The following is a 20,812-nucleotide window of genomic DNA, read 5'->3' on the forward strand; positions in this document are numbered from 1 at the left end:
TGTGTGAGTCATCCAGGTGTGTCATCACCCTTGTGAGCAGCCTCTCAGTAATGTTACTCACATATGTAAGGTTCTACAGAATCAGGCCCTTCTTCTGCAACCAGCTCTGGGCAAGGACTGGGCCTGTCTAGAACACCAGCTTTTGATGATGCTTAATAAGTAGTTAGCAACTCCATTGGGACTGAAGCAAAAGTGTACTTGTTTAAAAAGAAACACACAACAGATTGTGAAAAGATCTTTGAAAAACAAAACTGTGCAAGTGTTTTTTGTTCATTTGGATCAAAATAGAACACATGGCCCTGCGAAGTAAATAGGAGTCTGTCACATTTGTATTTCTAGTCTCATATTGTTCTGGGATATAAAGGCATTTTAAAAATGAAAGGGCAAACAAAAATGCAGAATATTTGTTAAGGTGTCACTCTGCAAGGCACTAGTTAGCCAAGACAGTAAGTACATAATCAAGGGCAAATAGGGAGTGTGCATGCCCGCAGACTGTTATTTAGTAAAATCTCTAAAAGTAAAGAGCAAGTTAGTCTAAAGACCAGTGGAAAAAAACAACTGTTCAATGCATTTGTACATGGAGTTAACAGTGAAGTATTTCATTAGTCATGTTTTTACTTGGTGTCTTGAAATAATCCCTTTTCTGTCTCCATATTCCCACTTAGACATTGTTCACAGACTTATTTATTTATGAAGTCTGAAGGTTAGTCCCTACCTGCTGAGACTAATTAGCCCTGTTCTTTGTGTCCTATGCAATCCTGTCTGATTAAATGTACACATTTGTTTTACTTCTTTTCATGCTTCCTTTCAGTCTACTTCTGCTTTACTGATTAATATTAAAGTTGTAAGTTGCAGTGATTTTTTTATTTCTATTTTGTCTGCATCTTTCCCTTTAGTATGCAAATTTCTATGTGAACTTTTTAATGCCTGAGAATTTGTGTTAGCCTTGTCGATCTCTGTATTATTATTATTTTCATTATTCTTTTTATAGAAGACAGTTTAGCCGAAGCCCCCAAACTCTAAATATTGCATGACAAATTGGCTTTGTTTTGGAAACCCTATGTGCTGAATGGCCCTTAGCATGAGCAGCAGGTTAGATTTCTGAAGGAATGTTTGGATTATTTAGTACAGCCTGTCCCTTGCTTTCAAACACCATTTCCATTCGGCAATTTACTAATTTCCATTGAAATTACTGCCTCTTCCCTCCCCTGTCTTCTCCACCACCACCACCACCCCCCCCACCCCCCCCCAGGTCCCCTCCTTTTGTTCCTTGCCCATGTCAAAAGTTTCCAATTGACTTGTCCATTGTTACAATTTGTCACTGCTGGAAGATCAATTTGTTTTCCCCTTCCCCTCTCACCACATTATATTCGGGGAACAGATGCCATTTCTTGCATCCGCATTATTCTGCTCCCCATTTTGTTGCTGTGCCGGCAGAGCTCTGCCGAGTGACTTTACACAACAGTGACTTTGCAGACGCGCTCCTCAGACCCCGCAGGGCAGCAGTCCCTATTGGGGGGGGGGGGGGGGGGGGGGGGGGTCCGGCCGCGCTACCCCGCGGGTAACCCCCCCGCCGCGGGACTGGCCCGGTTTCACTTTGATTTGCCCCCAGCGTGATGTTTACGCCACCACAACTTTTCACTTCTGAAGTCTGGGAGTCCTTGATTCTCCGTCCTGCCATGCTAATTAACTTCTTAGCAGTCACATTCCTTTTCCTCCTCCCTTTTTCTTCCTTTTTTTTTTTTTTTTTTTACATCAAGGACCAAATAATATTATGCCTTACTATAAAATAATTTGGAAACATCTGATCTTCAGCGAGTGATCTCGCACATTTTCATCCTGCGTGTTAGAACCATAATAAACGCGAGGAGCAAGTGCTGCTTAAGGGGAAAAAAAATAATAATAAAAGGCTTTTACTGTATTCTCGTGTTTATTATGGTTGGAGTTTCTTACCTCCAACGAGTGGCGAGAAAAAAAACGTTAACGGTTTAAAAACATAAAACAACCAACACCCCCAGCGCCCTGCCGTCACACGTACACAAATAATAAGGGCACACATCCTCCAGGAGCAATCCGGACTGCGAGGAGATGCTATGTTTATTAACGCTCAGGATGGAAAAGTTGGTGCTTTCCGAGGGGCGAAGACAGGGGCGCCAGTTTGGGTGCTGCTCCCCTCCTCGCTCCCCCCACCCCGGGTCCTGCAGCTCTGGGCTACAGCGCAGAGTTTTTATTCCATGTCAGTGTTTTCCTGCCCCCTCCCCTCCAGCTCCCATGCCAAAAAGGATCATTGTTAGTTTCCTACTTCCCCCACCCTCCTCCTCCTCCTTCCCCCCTCCCGCGCCCCAGACCTGTTTATTTATGCAGACGTCACCGTGGAGACCCCGCCCCCTCCTGCATCTCATTAAGTGCCTGGTGTGTTTCTCGCTCCCTGTCAATAATCCCGGATCCCAGACTTCTCCGTTCCTCCGGATTTCGATCCCCCTTTTTCTATCTGTCAATCAGCGCCGCCTTTGAACTGAAAAGCTCTCAGTCCAACTTCAACTCACTCAAACCCGAGCGGCACAGGCTTCCCAATATCCGCGGCGGCTGCCCCCCCGTTACAGCTGACTTCTTGGGTTGGTTTGTTGCATTATTATTTTTTTTCCTTCCCCCCCCCCCCCTCCCCTTCGCCCCCTCCCCCCCCGTCTCTCTATTTTTTTATTATTACTAATTTTTCCGCGAGTGCGTGCGCGGGTGCGCGCAGTGCACGCCGAGCAGCTCCCTGGAAGAAAGAAAGAGAAAATCCCGAAGAAGGAAAGGAAGAAGCCTAAAGTCACTGGTGCAAAGAAGCAAAGAAGAGACATTTCCCTCCCCTCCTCCTCCCTCTTTTCCCCTCCCCAGGAGGAAAGAGAAGGGGAAGAAAAAAAAGAAACTTTCACCTTGGACTCTTATTTTTTTGGTGCAAACTTTCCCCCCCCTTCTTTTTTCCTCCCCCCCCCTCCCCCCCATTCCCCTCCTTTTTTTTTTTCTTTTTTTTTTTTCCCCCTTCCCCTTTTTGCAAAATTGCTGCTGGTGGGTGAGGCAGGAGGAAAATGCCGCAGCTGAACGGCGGTGGAGGGGACGACCTGGGCGCCAACGACGAACTGATCTCTTTCAAAGACGAAGGGGAGCAGGAGGAGAAGATCTCCGAGAACTCCTCGGCGGAGAGGGATTTAGCTGATGTCAAGTCGTCTCTCGTCAATGAATCAGAAACGAATCAAAACAGCTCCTCAGACTCGGAGGTACGGGGGAAGCCCCCCGCGGGGCCGGTTCGGGGCGGCGGGCGGGCGGGGGTCGCGCAGCCTCGCCGCGGCCGGGGGCGCCGGGTCCCGCTCCCGCCGGCGCCCAACTTTCCTCCGCGGCACCAACTTGTAACGATGCCTTCTGTTTTGTTCTGTTTGTTTCTCCTTCTCCCCGCACCTTTCCCGTCTTCTTCGCCTTTTATTCCTCCTCCTCCTCCTCCCTTCTCCTTCTTTTCTTACCCCCCCCCCCTTAAAAACCCCCAAACAACTCACCCTCCTCCCCGACTGCCCCACGCCGACCCCCGGCTCTCTGGCAGGCCGAGCGGCGGCCCCCGCCTCGGTCCGAAACTTTCAGAGATAAATCCCGGGAAAGTTTAGAGGAAGGTGAGTACGGCGGGCCCGGCCGCCGCAGCCCCGCACCGCCCGCAGCCCCTCCGCCGGGCGCCCGGCTCCTCTTTCGGGGACACTTGCTAAACAAAGTTTTCCTTCCCCCCCCCCCCCCCCCCATTCCTCCCCATCCTCTTTCCCTTCTTTCCCCCCTGTTGCCCCCTTCCCTTCCCCGTTCCCCGCTCGTGTCTCCCCGCCATGTTAGCTGCGAAGAGGCAAGATGGAGGGTTGTTTAAGGGCCCACCATACCCGGGTTATCCCTTTATAATGATCCCCGACCTCAGCAGCCCGTATCTGCCCAATGGATCGCTCTCTCCGACGGCGAGAACGGTAAGTGCCTTTTTTTCCTCCCCTCCTTTCCCACATCCCCCCCGCTCCCGCCGCGCTCCCCGTTGCCCCTCTCGCCGCCCCCCTTTCCTCCCCCCGTTCTCCCCCCAGCGCCGCAAACCAAACTTTCCAAACTTCGCTTTTGGGGGTTTGTTTACACTTCGCCAATTTTTTTTTTTTTACGTTCTTTTTATCCCTTTTTTCCTTTTTTCTTCCCCCCTCCTTTTTTCCTTTTCGTTTTGTTTACTTTCAGTTTTGTGGGCAGATTTTTTTGGAGCCCTCTAACCTCCCCTGCGGGGGGGTTGGAAGAAAAAGAAAACCCAAACAAAATCCAACCACCACCTAATCCAGCCTCAAAACAACAGGAAATCATAACAAAAACACACGACAACCCAAGGAGTTACTTTTTTTTGGGGGGGGAGGGGTTGTCTGATTTTTTTTCTCGTTCCCTTTTCCCCCCATCTCGCTGGGGACGGGGGGGGTGTTGTATTTTCTCCCGGCCCAGCTTGGGATCCGCTCCCTCCAAACTCTCCGTTTTCCATGGAGATCCGTCGCCTCCTGCCCTCCTCCGTGGCGGCTGGGCCGGCTCCCCCTCCCCTTTCCTCCCCATTAACCCTCTCCTGCCCTCGCCCGCCCCGGCCTGCGGCGAAGGCGATTTCCTTGTGCCCCTCCCGGCCGTGGACGCCGCGAGTTATGTCCGGCCTCAGCGCTGCCGGCCCTGCGGCGACTCCGCGCCCTTCGTCCCTCCGCGCCCGCCGGGAGCGCGGCACCGTGCCCGGTACCGGCCGGGGCCCCTCCTCACCTGGGCTGTGCTGCGGGCGGCGGCCCCGGCGCGGCTCTGCCTTCGGGAGCGCTGTGCGGAGCAGGGGGGAGGAAGAGCCGGAGGGGTCAGGGCAGAGCGGAGGGCTGAGTCCGGAAACAGAAATCGCCTCGGTTAGCTCTAACAACGGCGGCAGCAACAACCGAAAATAATCAGACAACTCGAGCAAAATTCCTCCTGGAAGTGTGCTGGCAGGAAAACAATTTGCTGAAAGCGGCCGGGCTTTTGTTGTTGTGGGTTTTGTTGTTTTTTTTTTTCTCTGTTTTGATTTTGTTTTTTCCCTTTCTTTAACCCAGGGCTCGGCGGGGTGTGCTCGTCCGCACGCCTGTGCCTGGGGGTAGAGCAAGTTTTAACCCAGATCTCAGGGAAACTTTGGGGTCTGCTGGTTGGGTTTGTAGTCCCGGCTGGTTTTCCGCTTGTAGCGTCACCCTCGGTGCGCTCTGCTCTGACGTTAGGTTTCTCCAATGTCACCTTTTCGTTCCTTTTTAAAGAGTTTTTAATGCTTTTTGGCTAAAACCACCGGGACTACAAAACACTCCCTACCGATGGGTTTAGCATTGCTGTTTTGGTTCTTTGAAACCTGAAGCGTCCTCGCCATCACCATGTGTGTGTTTATACACTTCCCCCCCCCTCCTTGTGGTAACACGAGATAGCGATTTACAATAATAGATGCACTGTTTGGTAGATGTTGAAGCTGTACTAATGACCGAGGGCTTGGACAACTCGGGTGTATCAGATCTACAAGTGTTTAAAAGCATTAAAATATTAAACATCGGGTCGGTCTTGCTTTCACTTAGTAGAACGTCAGTATAGGCACGGGTTAGTAAGCGCAGAGTGGCAGGGAGGTAGCGAGGGAGGTTTTCTGGCTTGGCGTGTATTTAGGGCTGTGGTAGGGATTTATGTTGGTCACTTCTAAGGCTCTTCTTGCAAGGAGGTGATTTCTGGGACCCTGGCATGGGGGTGACTGCCGTTTGCAATTGTAATGATTGGGAGGGGAATTCAGGGGCTTGAATGCATTATATTTTTCCTTTTGAATACACTCACCCACATGTATATGGATGATGGTGATAAATTCCAAATTCTATAAGCACCAGGATCCAGATGGCACAACAATCTTTGTTACAAATCACTTTGTTGCAAATTGTGAAGCTTTGTGTTCTTTTTTGTTTTTTAATCCCCTTCCCCTCCTTTTTACCTTAAATGCATTCCACTGTTCCAAGGGTAGGCTAATAGGAAGCATACCTCTGCTGCCTTTTTCTTTAAGCATTTTTCTTTCTATAGCTACTTCTTTATTTTTTCCTCATTACCTTTATTATATATCCTTTCCCTCCTAGCATGTGAGGATAGGATGCCATAGCAGTTAGCTTTCCTGGCAGTCTCCTTCTTCCCCATGCTTCTTCCACAGTTAAAAAAGGCCTCCATAGGAATGCTGGGTTTGTGTGAATTCAAGGTGCTGTGCAGCAGATTCCAGGTTGGGTTATTGTTGGTATGGCAGGTGGCCTGCTTGTGTTATCTGATGAGTTCTGAAAGGATATTTCCACACTCAATAGGCGATTTTAATTTTCTTATTTCCACATCCAGGCTCTAGCAGCCTTCTCCTATCTTCTTAACCTTATTCTTTCACATTCTGTATGCTTGTTTGTTTGCCTGCCACTTAATTATAGCTGGGAAAAATTAAAGTTGTTTATTTAGGCCTAAGAGCAGAATATTATAAAGATTCAGCGGGGTAGCTGTTGGCTGTCACACACTGTTCTGAGGTGGATTCTAGTTCTCTGCTGTACCAGCTTTGAATTCCAGGCGAACTAGATCTTTCTCTTGTTTTTTTTTTTTTTTCCTCTCTCTTTTTTTTAATACAGGTTGAACATGTATAAATGATTCTACATAATTATGGATTTGATTTTTATTTATGTAGTTTATCCTGAAGCCATGTTTGTTGGGTTTTAGAGCATGCAAGGTAAAGAGGTGATGCAGATATGTAGCAAAATTGGTTTTCCTTTTCTTTTGCTGTTGTAGAATATTAAAGGTCTGTGGGTGTGGTTAGCTTTTACATTTTTGGGTTTGTTTTATTTTCACCCTGGATTTTTTCTCTTTTATTTGGGGATGTAGCAGGGTTATTGTGCTTTGTAAACGTACCTGTAATTGTCTGTTCAAGAGCAAACTCGTGGGCAGCAATTTCAGGAATGTGGAGAATTACGAAGTATCATAAATTCTGCTTATGATAAATAATATATTAAATCAAGAATAATGCTTTAAATGCTGCAGACTCTACGAAGCTTGATAGGAACAATTTTATTTTTAAAAGTCATAGATTTTTTTTTTTTGCATGCTAATCTTGCTTCTGATGGAATACTGTGGATTGCTTTTGAGAATAGATGTGTATTAAATAGAAGTCTAGTCAAATAGTCATGAAGTAATGCATCTGACAGTGCCAGTGCCATACCTGTGTGTGCAGAGGGGCTGGGGTAGCTGACTGTTGGGGAGAATAAAAAGGATAATGTTTTCCATTAGAGCTGGAAAATGAAGAATTGGTGTGTTTAATTTTTATCCTAAATCTAGAGCTTGGTTAATGCTTTCGGTGAGGAAACAGATGCATTGTGATTTGAGAAAACCCTGCTGGCAGTTAGTCTTACTTTTGCTGGTGCTGTTTTATCTTCCTTTCCCTTAAATTGAGGCTTGCTGAGTGAGACTGTAGGAGTAAGCTTGTGTCTGGTCCTGAAGTTCGGGAATTGGAGAGAGCTGTGGTGGAGAGCAGCCCCCTCGCCCAGATTTTTTACATTCAGGAGGATACTTTTTTTCTGTAATTGACTTGAAAAATGGATGTTTTCCCTCCATCTGCTGAATCAAACAACATAATCCTTCCCAATACAAAAGCTGAAAGCCCTGGGGTGTGAAGGGTTAATGGTGGTCCTTTTTTTTTTCCTCCCTCCAATTGTTTTGACAACACTTTTCAAAGTGTGACATTCCAAGCCCTTGCAATACAATGTAATATTACTGTAATTACACAGGTCATTACATTTTAAATAGAGAACAATAAAATGCTTATCGCACTGAAAAAGAACAGGTGTTCTTGCCCTTCTTTGGTATTTATGCTAATTGTTTTTCATCTCCTTCAGAAATATTTATGGCTGGCGTGTTAAGGTCTCAGTCCCGATGTGACAATATTAATTCTTTACTAATCTTTATGGTTGAGGTTTAATGTCTGCAGTATGGATTATAGTATTAATGTCCACCAGCTAGTTTAATAATGTAGATACAACTTAGTATGTCAGCACTTTGGTACTTTATGATACATAGCTATTCAGTGGGGAGTGAATTATTTGATTTATATTCTTTATTTTATTTTTTTTTTAATTGAACGGACATGATTTTAATAAAGTTTCTGGACTTGTGTAAAAACAAGCTATTAAATAAGAACTGATGATCCTGTGGTGTAAATCAAATGGAACCTCCATAAAGAAACTTTCCTCATGCTTAATTAGGTAGATTGCTGAATCACTTTGCTATAGCATTAGCATAGCTGGTATACACTGGCAAACAGACCGTGTTTGTTAACTTCTTTTCTGTAAAGAAGCTGATTTATTTGTAATTCTCCTCTTTTTCTTATTTATTGATTTTTATATATAATTTTTTAACTTCCCCTGATAAGATTTCATTCTGGAGCAAATGCTGCATGGCTGAGTCAATCAGCTTCTCTTTAGGGGGCTATGAAAATTAGTTGGAGAGAAGTTTCATGTTTCTGGGCCCTTGGAAAACAATATAATGCAGTACTGTTACTTGAGTGTACAGGATAATTGCAGGACTGCACTTCATTAAACATAATATTTGCTTTGGAAATCGAACAATTTTAATAGGTGCACCAGTGGCTGATCTGTACTGAAAGAAAGAAAATACAGTAGGTGCCTTTCCAGGTTTTTTGAATGCATTCATACATGGGCTGATGATGTTAAGTGGGGTGGGTTTTTGACCCCCCCCCTCCTTCCTCTTAGTTTTTTTTTTTGTTCAAGCAAATATGTGCTGATTTGTCAGCTGAAGAGGGGGGGGGGGGTTGGAGGGTGGGGGTGGGAAGAGTATGGTGTAGCTTTCATTGGAGCTTGTAAACCGGAATGTAGGTAGAAATGGTTTAAATTTGTCAAGACTTTCATGACTGGGCCCCAAAATCAGATAAAAAATGTGGTGTAGAGAAAAAGGACAGCTGCAGAGTTTTTGTGTGGACGTGTGTTTCTGTACCATGACTAAAAACTCTGAGGACCTTTTCCCAGCTGTCTGGGAGTTATGTGGAAGTTGGATTATTGGCAGTTAAGCATGAGACAACCTGGATTTAGCAAATGCTCTCCTACACAGGAAGCAGATGACATTATCCTGGGGGAAGGGAGGAGATCCTTCTCCAGGCACAGCCCGGGGGGGAGACGCCTGCTCCCCCCCCAGCCTCCCAGCAGCCAAAACTGAGGGCTGGCCATAGGCACATATGAAAGCACTCGGGTTGTCAAGTCTGGGGCTTTTTATATTTGTTTTTTTTTTTGTTTGTTTTTTTTGTGAAATCAGGCAGTTTTCTCACACATTGGGGCTGTTGTGAGAAGTTTTGCTTTTGGGGGGGGGGGGGGGGGGGGGGGTGTTGAGAGGTTTTGTGGGGGAAAAGGCTTAAAGCTTTGCTCCCCGGGCACCTCCTCAGTACCAGGTCCTGGCAAACATGTAAGTAAGCCTTAAAACTTTGACTTCTAATTGGGCACATTTGTGAAGGAAATGGTTAATTTTACAACCAAAGGCAAACTTGCACCTCTACAGGTCTGCTGAAAGAAATGTGCCACAGTCGTTTGCTGGCAAGCACCGCAGGGTCATAAATCCACGGGGTTTATTTACAGCCTATAACACTTATGAATGTTAAGATATTTGACGCCACGCTGGCCTTATAATATCCAAGGTCCACAGACACTGGCAGTGGGTCAAATTTCTTTCACTAATTATAAGCAATGAGAGATGGAGTGTGGTGCTGGGGGTGCAAGGGGGAGAAGATATGGAAATCCTCTCTTCTTTCCCCACCCGAAAGCGGAGACTGTTTCTGCTCCTCCTCCCAACTGCTGGTTTGTGTTTGTGCCTCTTTTTTGACATAGGCTCCAAAGTTTATAATTAACGCTTGCAGTGCTGTAAGGGGCTGTGGGTGATGCTGAAGAAGTTTAAGCACAGCTCGCGTCCTTTACAGAGGTCTCAGCAGTATTGTGCAGTATTTCCTAGATACCGACGCAAGCAAACATTTAAAGACAGATGACACCTGGAAATGTCCTTTAATTTTCTCGGGTCCCACTGAGCTCAGGGGTGTGGGGGGAAATTGCATCAGGTTTTATGCAGAAGGTGGATGCTTGGGAATATGTATATTAGGCTGTTCTGTGCATATAAAACAGGGCCCCTTAAAAAGCAGCAAAAGCCCATGTTAAGGGGAAACATTCGCTGAATGAATTAAGGTGTTGAGGTTAGAGGTAGGTTTTAGGGGAGAAGCCTTGTGTCCTGCTGGAAGGGGCAGTCTGGGATGGATGTGTAGGTCAGTGTGTAAGGGCGAGGAGGGGAGCAGGGTGATGGGGTATTTTGGGAGGGGGGAGGCATGGTGAGAGCAGAGAGGCCGCTGGAGAGTAATTGGAGGACAAAGGAGGGATGTTGGAGCGGGAGGAGAAATCGTAGAAACTTGGAGGGGGCAAGAAACCGCCAGTATTTGAAGGCCAGTGTTTGAACGGATGGTTGGAGGGGAAGCTTGGGATCTGGGGATTGACTCTTAAGTGTCAGGAAAGTCTGGGGCCCGAGGAGAAATCCTGCTTCACTCAGCAAAGCTCGTGATTCTCAGCTCGCTCCCCATAAAACATGCTTTGCCAGAGCGGACAGTCAGATTTGAAATGCTGCATTTTGTCTATGCTGGGGGTGCGTGTGTGTTTTAACAAGATAATGCGGCAAATTGGATGTGCTTAGGTATTACTTTTAGCTTTAATTTCTCCAGCAGTTGATTTTTTTGGGCTCCCTGTAGGTTACTGTTGTGCTTGGAGACTAATTGAAGCAAAAGGCATGGTTATGTGTGTGGTGGAAAGCTGCGCTCCTTTGCCCATATGTTTTTCTTCTGCAAACCATGTAAAACTCGACTTTAAAAAAAGAGAAGAGAGGGGGATGTCAATTGGGCCCTTCCACAAATAGCTGTACAGTTTTGTTGAAGGTTTTATGCATTTCCCTAATCAATGGAGCGCTGTGACTTATTAGCCCCCGGGGACAGATCTGAATCCCCCAGCCCCGCACTGCAAAGCTGGCGTGGTATTGTACCTTTTTAACAGGTTATCAACAGGGATGTTCCTCCTGTTCCCAAGGCACTTCCCACCCCTTCCAGCATCTCCCCCCCTCTCTGATTCTTTCCGGCAAAATCTGTTCAGTCTCGCGCCTTTGTTTTAGGCTGGCTAAACCCTCGACCCTTATTCTTCGTGGGGTCACGCTCAGGCAACCGGGCAGTGCTGAATGAGTTAAGTCGCTGGCTGAAGTTTGGCTTCATGCAACTGAATTTGAGGCCTGGTAGGCATTAGCAGGGCACAGCACATTTACAGAGCTTAATTAGTACGCGCTGTAATTGTTCATGGTCTGCCAGAAGGAGTAATGTTCAGGAAAAGTGGAGTCGTTCTTCTGCAGTCTTCAGTTTTAAAACGATAAATCACTTGCATATTTGTGCAGTGATTCAAATGGAGCTGAGACCTCTCCATCTCAACATGTGGTAAATTGTAAAGTCAATGAATTGCAGATGTAGGGTACAGCAGATTCTCTAAGAAAATGCAGAATGAATGGGGAAGGGTGATGCCATAAATACGTACTGAGAAGATAACTGGGTTTCTGCTTGCTGTGCCAATTATGATGTACTAAAGATATTAGCAATTTTGTTTCAATGTATTTGGTTAAAATTTCTTTAAATATAGGGGTTCCATGTTACTTCATTGGGTGAGGTTTTTATTAATGCTCCAGAACAATGGGTTTCATATGGAAATGCACGTGATAGCCATATTAATACAAATTAATTCATCATGGGTAATGTTGTAGCTGTTACTGAAGGAGTTTATAGTGATGGGATGCTTGAAAATGTGGCTGCAACAGCTTATAAGAAATGTTGTGGTAAAGGATGCCTTTATATTCTAGGTGGGGGAAATACTGGCAGTACTCTCACTGTGGCATTTTGTATCTGCCTATAATTCCTTCCAACTTCGGAGAGACTTTCTGGGTGTGTTAATCCACCAGCCTAGATCCTGTTCTAAAAGAGCAAAATACAAACAAATCCACACTGTACAGATTGACATCGTAAATGCCCCGTATTGTTTTATTTTGAATGCGGAGAATGTGTGTCACTCTTACTGCTGTGAAATCTTGTCTTCCTTGGGCTTGGTCCAAGATCCATTGAAGTCAGTGGAAAAAAAGCCTTCTATTAATAATGAAGGGCTTTGGATCAGGCCCCGTGTGTCTTGAACCAGTGGCCAACTTCTTCAAAAGTGGGTAAAGGTATTGAAAAAGCCAAACTCGACTAAATGTCATATTGTTATATTGCTGCTTCTGTGGCATCCTTCACTCTTGGAGGGGAAAATAAAACATTAAAAGTTATGTTTCTAATGGTGTTTTCTTACACAAGCTCCTGCTTCTGCAGTATCTGACTTACCCACAGAAACCCAGAGAATTCTGGCAGAATCAGGCTCTGGTCTGAGGCTGCGTAGCATGTCGGTACTGCTTTTCTAATATGAGTAGGTGGATTTGTATGGAAGTTGTAAAAGTTAATGGTTGCTCTCTGACTCATATGCTGCTGGTTTCAGCAAAGAAGAAATGATGACAGGAAAATGATAGAAATTACAGGAGACAAGTAGGCTTTGGTAAGCGGAGAATGGATTTGCCTTGTTTCAAATGCTTTTGCTGCTTGCTGAAGGAAGTGCAAGGGAGGGAGAAGGTGGAAGGGCAGCTTCCTTTTGTAGTCAGATGTTTTCAGTCCCAAACTCCTGCAGGTATTTGGCCAGGAAGTGATCAGGAGGGACTCTCTTGTGGTAAGGGTTCCATAACCACTTTGTTAGCCCTACTGATACAGTTAGGCCTGACTAACTGTTCTCCCCTCTTGGGAGAACAGGTTTTAATGCCCTAGGCTCCATGGGAAGTATGATTGCATACCTAATGGCTATCAGGTATGAATATGTAATTGTCCTCAACCAGTATCTATCTCACAGCTTTGTAGGGCTCTGTGGAGTGTCTGTGGCATGAAAGATGCTGTATACAACAAAATCAGTGGTTGTTTTTTTATTTCACTGGTGATGTTGATGTAGCTGAGACACCAAAAAATTCCAAAAGGAGCATGTGGAAGTAATAGTTACAAAATGCTAACCTGAAAATACTGCAGAGGGACTTCCTGGGGAATATGAGAGATTCTTGGATGTTGATACAATAGAAACAAGTCATCCTATATTAAGAAAGGAAAAAATAGAGCAAGAAAAGGTGGGGGGTGTACCTCTTTGGGCGTATCCAAACTCCCACTGGAGTCACTGACTCCCTAAATACTGATCTGGAAAAGTCTGAGGCTATAGGCTTTTCTGTTCTCAAGACAAGCCACTAATTGATTTCTAACTGATGCAAATATTTAATAAAGGTTCTCTTGGAACTGTTTTAAACCCTAGCCTGAATAATTTTAACTTGGTTAAACCAGTGAACTGGTTTGGGAGCATACACAGTAAGAGGTTTGCATTGGTTTAATTAGATTTAAGAGATTTATAAAACCAGGGCCACTACTGTGACACAGGCAGGGTCTGGAAGACTGTATATAGATGCTGCATTGATCTACACCCAGGCTGAGCAGACTGCCATTGAAATTACGCTATTATAAATGTTTGCCAATATTAAAGAATCCAGGGGAAGGCATGACCTTGAATGAGCACATCAGAAGAATAAGATGGCAATCACTGTTTCTACCTTTGTTTTCTCTGGGCCATTGGCAAGAAGGTTTTCTCCCTTTGGAAGGAGTTATAGATTATAGTTGTTTGTCTGGAAGTCAAGTTTTCGAGGTTTTTATTGTTATTAACCAAATGTCTCCATTTACTTCTATCCCTGTTATATTTCCCTATGGGCTTTTTCTTAATTCTTAAAGTACACTGTAAAATGTAGTTTAAAACATGTCTGTGTCAGTTAAAAAACACCAAACAGACAAACAAAAAGTGCTTTACAGGAGCTAGTCACAAACATAACTACTGTATGGGTCACAGAACTGCTGTGTAAAGAATATCCACAGAGCTTATTTTATCTGGATAGCAGCTAAATATCTTTACAATCCCCAGGGTTATTAAAGGCCAAATGCCTGGTATACGTAGGTAGTTTATTTTCCATTGGAATCTGCTGCTCAGCTACATTACTTGCGAGTACTTTGTTTTTAATTTCATAAATGTGAAATTAAATTTCATCAATATGGAATTAAAAAGTCAAACCTGGAACCTGGGTGTAGCTGGGTGGCTGTAAATGGGAATTGGTGTGTCGCTGTGCTGCTGCTGTGCCCAGTTATGGGACTGGTTCTGTGGGCACATCTGTGTATATGCATGTGATGTGTATTATTCGTGAGCGTATAGTCAGTTATCAGGTGTCTATTCAATTTTAATTGACAATATGAGATTCCTGTGGTTACTCTGTGCACAGATTGCCTTGGGGCTCTACAGGGTTTGTGGGAAGAAAAGCCTTGACAAGTTTCCATTAAGCCCTGAATCAGGCAATTGGAAAAGAGGAGAATGAAAGGAGCTGAAAAGAGGGAAAACTTGTTAGTGTTGCATTCTACGTTTGCAACGAGAAACCTCTTTTAGACAAGAGTGGTTCTCAGGCCAAGAATTTCAAACTCGCAGAGAAACCTGTCCAGAACACAAAAGTTGTTTGAACGGAGTGCAGAATTGTCACAGTAATTAGAGCAATCTCCGTTTACTGAGTGGCAGCTTTTATAAAGGACAGGGGATAAAGGGTTCAAATTCATCTTTCTCTCTCCGATTCACTTCTGATGTACTGCTTCTGTGTATGTATGTGTATGTGAAGGAGTGTGTGTGTGGCCACATTTTCAGCTACTCATCATTTGATTGCCCTTGTTTTAAAAGAAGGACTGAGGTTTCTTCTTCCTGCCGAGAATGACATTTTTCAGGCATTTTGCTTTTAGTTATTTTTTACTGGTGCTGTGATTTCATATTCAGAAATAAGAGGATGCTTTGGGGAATGTGCTTGTGCTTGGCTGGAGGAGGAACCCCAAATACTTCTCAGTCAGTTTCTCGATCCTGCATCTTTGACTCTTAGGAGCAGTCCGTTCTTTTAATAGGATTACTTGTGGAAGCAGGAAAAGTGAATGAATAAGGCTTGGACCCTTAAAGTTTATCCTCTTGCCACTGCAAGGTCTGTCCGGAACTACTGAATCAGCTGGAGTTTTGCCATTGGTCTTATTAGGGGAAGGATCAGGCCTGTGGATTACATGAGACTGAGCCTTGTGAGCAAGCCAAGTAAAACTGTAAAAATCAAAGTTGTTGCTGTGTGTGATGCAGGAGTGTCTGGAGGCCTTGTTCTGAGCTCCTTTTGGTCAGATGCTACACAGAGGAAAATGGGAGTGAATGAGTGAGCAGTGTGGGTGTTCTTGCCCAAGGAAGAAAACGTGACTGCTAAATTTCCTGTATGCCTTTGCTTTGAAAGAAAAGGAAATATTAAGCTCCTTGATTTTTTTCAGTAATTATCCCGGGTGCAAAGTTAGTCATTTTGATGTCCGTTTACTTAGCTGTTCAGGCTTTGTGATTGCCTTCTATTTGTTCTCCCTGAAATAATGTAGGATCTCTGCTTTGTAAAGGCTTGGAGGTAGCGACCTTGGCTAATTTATTTAATCATTTAGTTAGTGTTATGTTTCTCCCCCTCATTCACCACTATATCTGAATGCAGAGAGAGAGAGAGGAGCCCTTTAGGCTGATGTCTTGTGTTTCTCTGTATCACGTTGTCTTCAAGGCCTGTGGCATGGCTGGTTAGGCGTTGTGTTGGGATCCTGTGAGCGATGTATGTCTAATTCATCCTTCTTCGGAGATCTGGGATCAGCCAGCGTGTGCGTCAGGTTCCTTAGATACGGGCAGAGGAAAAAGGAATGTCTTGCTGCTGATGACAGAAACGTTAAAGCTAATACAGACTCAATTTTGGCTCAGGTCATGTGTGGCTTTTCTATGCAGGTATTTTCTCCACCTCCACCTCTCTCAGTTATTTTCCACCTCATGATGATGATGATGATGATGATGATGAAGAATTTGGGTAGATCTTTTTATATTTTAGCAAAAAAGCAGATTGATTCCCCCCCCCCCCCCCCTCCCCCGAGTTGGCCTCTAGCATGAAAAAGGTGTGGAAAACTTGCTTGTCTTGGAGCTTGCACTGCAAAAATGCCTGTTGGTGTGCAGCAAAGCACACTTCTGAGTACAGCTCCTCAGAGCACTCATTGCCCTGGTTCACTTGCCTATGAGTGTGCTGTGTTTTCTGAACGGGTAGAAGTCATCCTGTAGGCACAAGGAGGAGTTGGGAGACAACGATTTTTCCTGGCAGTAGTGCTGAATGGCTGATGCAGTGTTGGAGCACAGAGTTGGGTCTGTGTGTTGGACAACGTCACGGTCAGGTTGAACAATGTCTCCATTTTTAGATGCTGCTGTTTTGTCTTGACCACTGATGGTTTGCAGACCAGTAGTGATGTCTGCCATCCTGAAAGAGTACCCAGTGTGGTACTAATTGTACCAGGACTAATTGTTCATGAGAATGTACTTGTTGCAAATTATGGACCTCTCTTGAACGTGGCTTTTTCAGTCCTATCCCTTGTGCATTATTTTCTCAGCTGGTAATTAATTTCTCAGTTTGGTAATTTGTCAGTAACTGGCATCTCTTCAGTAATGAGTGCTCTGTAGTAATTCTCCATCACTGAGGAGTAATTGCTGGCCGTATAAAGTCGCTGATCCCTTTCATTTGCCAGCTGGATAACCTTTCTTGTTACACTGTTATGACCAAGTTATCCATCACAACAAAGCCTGACTACATATACAGTCCGTGCCATGGCTTGATACATGGAGAAAGGGCTGGAGGAAGCCTGTTTTAAGTCATGGTTGCAAGCAGAAGCTCGTGACTGCAGGAGAAAGCTTTTATTTGATTTTACCTGTGTAAATCTAGCTCAGCCTAAAAAAGCAGGTTTTGAGTTTAGTCGTAGTGGTGACTCAAAGCAGCCAATGTTCTCTTCTCACTGTGTGGCATTTCCTCAAGCTTGCCTTTCCGCCTGGCTCTGTCTTGCTTTTCTACCTCCCATTGGGGGTCGTTTCCTAATGCAGTGGTAAGTGGTTTGGAGGTGCTTTCCTTCCCAGGAGCTGGTGGTGCAAATACAGCCCCATCCTGCACATGCACCAGGCTTGTCTGCATGTCAGCCCTCTGGAGGCTGGTCCTCAGCCCAGCTGGGTCCATGCATTTGGTCTTGTAGGATTGTGGCCTAAGTCTGTGGGCCCAAGAGTGTCAAATACAAAGTCCATTTTGGAAGCAAAGTAGTTGAATTGGGAAAGAGGGTAAAGATAATAGTGGAAAGATGGTGCAAATGAGAAACAAAAGTTTTTCATTTACACTCCCTGCTCTTGCTCTGGTTTGGGGATCTAAGTAGAAAACAGGCAGTTTTTTGAAGTCTCGTGAGTTGCTTGTCAGCATCTGCCCACACCTAAATACCTTTCACGTTTGTTTTGGTTTTTCCTGCTCCTTGAGCACGTTAGCTAGTGCCACAAGGAGTGAGCTGAATTCTTCCTCTTCTTTTCTTTTCCCTTTCCCCCCCCCCTGCTGTTGGAATTGTTTGTTAAATTCCAATTAAAGGGCTTGTTAAGCACCTGTACAAACCCACGGCCATTGTTAAAGGACTAATTTGAGGACAATGGGGTTAACACAGGTGTACATAAGTGCAGAATTTTGATTGCAAAGTCTCTTTATTACTCTGTGTGCATAGGAAAGAAAGATTTTCAAATCCCAGATACAATTTGTAGGACAAGCCTTTGGAAAAAGGGTAAATGGGGAAGGGAAGAAGTGTCTGAACGTGTTCAGGCATGGCACTGAACACATATGAAATGGAAAGTTAAAAGGAAATAAACACTACACTCCTCTTTCCTCCCTACCTCACCCTCATACCACTTTCATGGAGTCACTTTTCAAGGTATAGCTGCATGAAGGTGGTTGGTAGTGATCTTGCACACTGATTGCCTTCAGAGTGATCACAGCTAAACCTGAATGTTTGCATGGTACTGGGACACTGCTGGTTTGTGGTGCCAGCAGTTACCAGCCCCAGTTGTATATTGATATGATCAGTAAGTTGCATTAGGTGTACATTCACGTGGGTATGCTTTGTTTGGTAGGAGCAAAATCGAGGGAGTTGGGCTGTTTAACTCTCAGGATTTCTTTTCTCTGAAGCTGAACATGTGTATGTTTCCAACAGTGACCTACTATCTCATGCCACCAGAGTTGAAACCCTCTTAAGGTGGTAAGAACATCAATAAAAGCCAAGAGGATGAAGTCCTAGAGTCTGTAGGACATCTGCTTCTGGTATTCTGTTACGTTGATAGAGATTTATGGTTTTGTATAACTTGATGAATATCTAGCAATGGATCATCTTTCTTTGGGGTAGTTCCAGTAAAGGCTAAAAGAGGTTCTTGCAGAATGAAAGCTAAGATCCATGTCCCTGCTGTCACAAGTGGTTTAAATTGAGATTGGTTTCTCATGTAGTTTCATCTTACTTCACTTTCTTTCCTACTGATGGGAGTTCCTCCATGCAAGGATCAGACTTTCTCTATTAAGTACCCCATGCATTTGGGGTACAACAAACTAATAAGTAGGAATAATTATTAGTGGTTAGGTAAACATCCAGATCAGTTTATCCTCATGGTAATTCGCCTGTTAGAACGCATCTTGACTGCTACAAATAGGTTTGGTATTTGGCATTTCTGTTTATGTAGGAGGGGAGAAAACGGCCGTTGGCTGTGAAATGGTTCAGAAGTTACTTGCTGTTCTTTCTTGATGAGTAATAACCTAGCTGAGTGGCATAATGGGAGTCTTGGGTATGGAAGGGATCGAGAGGGAAATTTATAGTTCCCCGCATTGGTTATACACCAGCGTCATTGTGCATGCTCATGTGCTCAGAGGAGGACTAGTTACCTTCCAAACAGTGTCATGCAACCTGGCTTATACTGGTTATATTATAGCTAACAGCTTCTACAGTTATAGTTTAACAATATATAGTAGTCGTATATTGGTAAAGAGTTAAATCGCCATTCTTTGTTAAAGGTTAATTTGAAGTTACGAAAATAAATATATCTCACTGTTTTGAGGATGTCTGGAAGATGGCTAAAAATAGTCTTTCAATGAGTTGTCATGGTTTGGTCCACTGGAGAGAGGTATTTTTCTCTTTGGTAGGTAGCGTGACCTTATCCTGCCAAGGAGTGTAGTTGCACTAAGATAATGAGTAGTGATTTGTCCTAAAACTTTAAGTAGATTAACCTCTGAATTGCAAACTGTTGAGGTGATCGTATTTCTGGCAGGTGATGTAAGTTAGTGGTTACAATGGTTCTTTGCAGTTGTGTGAGTTTTTTTGCAATAAGTAGAACTTTTTATGGGTGAAAGACTTAATTTCCTCTCTCTACTTGGCTAGTAATTTTTAACAGGTAATTTAAATTTTTTTGAATAAGGGTGTATACATTGAAGTAATGGAAAGGGAAACTGGTGTTTTTATACTTTTTCTCGTGGTGTTCACCAGTATAGATTGCATTAGTTTCTGCTGTTTGCCCCCATTTCTATTATTTGTTACTGTATTAGTAGCAGTATGAACCTACCTTAGAAATTTGTACCATTCAGCCTGTTCCAAATTACCCACAGTACTTGCTACAATATATGCTGTGTTTGGTTTGTTGGGTAGCAGCTCTATGGGGTAGAACATGTTGGAGTCTGCTGGAGGTCCTTTCTGTGGAACTGTGTAACTCCTTTCTGCTAAGGTAGTGAAAGTAGTTTCTTCACTGGAAATGCTTGAACAGGTAAGGTGGGCATTACCTGGCATCTTGTTCTTTCTGATCCCAGCAAAGACCCAGGTCCAGTATTAACTGATTCTAACTTGTGTTCAGAACCACCACCAGCTGAATGAGCCCCTCAACCTAGTCAGTGTTACAGGTACCAAAATCTTGGAGCAGTTAAAAATGGGAGAGGAGCTACAGCTGAACTAAAATGAAACTGACTTTGTTTGGTGTTTTTGGATGGATTAACAGGTACAGATTTACGAAAATAGCTACTTTTTAGTGGTAACGGCTCATTTTTAGTGTAAAGCTCTCTTTAAAAGCTTCAGTAAGTGTTTGCAGATTTTATACTTCATACTGCAAAACTGTGCTGTAAGCCTTCAAAGTAATTGGGTAGATCTGATTATGAACCAGGGGTTTGGTACAGAAATCTGGAAGAGATTGAAAGGAAAACTATTAATACCTGTTACATATATGAATATAATGATATGTTAATATCTATATATACCAGTATATATAAATATTTATAATGTATCTATCAATATATTAATACCTATAACATATATGCATTTATATATGTGTCTACATATATTAAAGATTTATGTGTATATATATGTTTTCTTCTGCAACTTTTGAGGTCATGGCAACATTTGAGAATCAAGGATTTGATTATTTTTTGTCACTTGGGAGGATCCTTTTTAGGGGAGGGCCTGTCTGTCTGTATGTGAGAACAGTACTGTCATTAGGTGCTCTGCTCAGTGGTCACCCTTTATATGAACATCCTATGTGGTTTCCTCTAAGTCATCTGGTATTAGGCCACTTAAAGGCAGGACTTGCAGCATTGTTTGGTGATCTAAAGCTATGGATATGACTCTGTGACCAGGTAGCATTGTTCTCATGGCTCACGGTTGTGAAGGTGAATGATTGTGTGGGATAACAGAGGCATTTCTTAATATAAGCAGTCATTCAAATATGGATTTTTC

At 43.9% G+C, this 20,812-nt stretch overlaps 1 protein-coding gene across 33 annotated transcripts in view; it reads left to right on the top strand.

Annotated features, from left to right (window-relative positions):
* Positions 1-2,644: 2,644 nt before the first annotated feature.
* TCF7L2 (transcription factor 7 like 2) overlaps positions 2,645-20,812 on the top strand; it is a 175,675-nt gene continuing 157,507 nt past the window's right edge. For 14 of the 33 annotated variants that reach the window (XR_008973741.1, XR_008973742.1, XM_057421143.1 and 11 more), the window contains exons 1-3: positions 2,645-3,260; positions 3,578-3,644; positions 3,853-3,977. Coding sequence is in view for 31 of the 33 variants with exons in the window: in XM_057421143.1 (XP_057277126.1) it covers positions 3,072-3,260; positions 3,578-3,644; positions 3,853-3,977 (381 nt within the window). In the remaining 2 variants the exon portion in view is untranslated. The remainder of the gene's footprint in view (positions 3,261-3,577; positions 3,645-3,852; positions 3,978-20,812) is intronic. The other 19 variants (XM_057421136.1, XM_057421126.1, XM_057421132.1 and 16 more) reach the window with 3 other exon arrangements.

The sequence above is a fragment of the Pezoporus wallicus genome, unplaced genomic scaffold (genome assembly GCF_028554395.1).
Source record: "Pezoporus wallicus isolate ANWC-B61680 ecotype Strahan unplaced genomic scaffold, APGP_CSIRO_Pwel_v1 contig_3365, whole genome shotgun sequence".
Lineage (NCBI taxonomy): Eukaryota > Metazoa > Chordata > Aves > Psittaciformes > Psittacidae > Pezoporus > Pezoporus wallicus.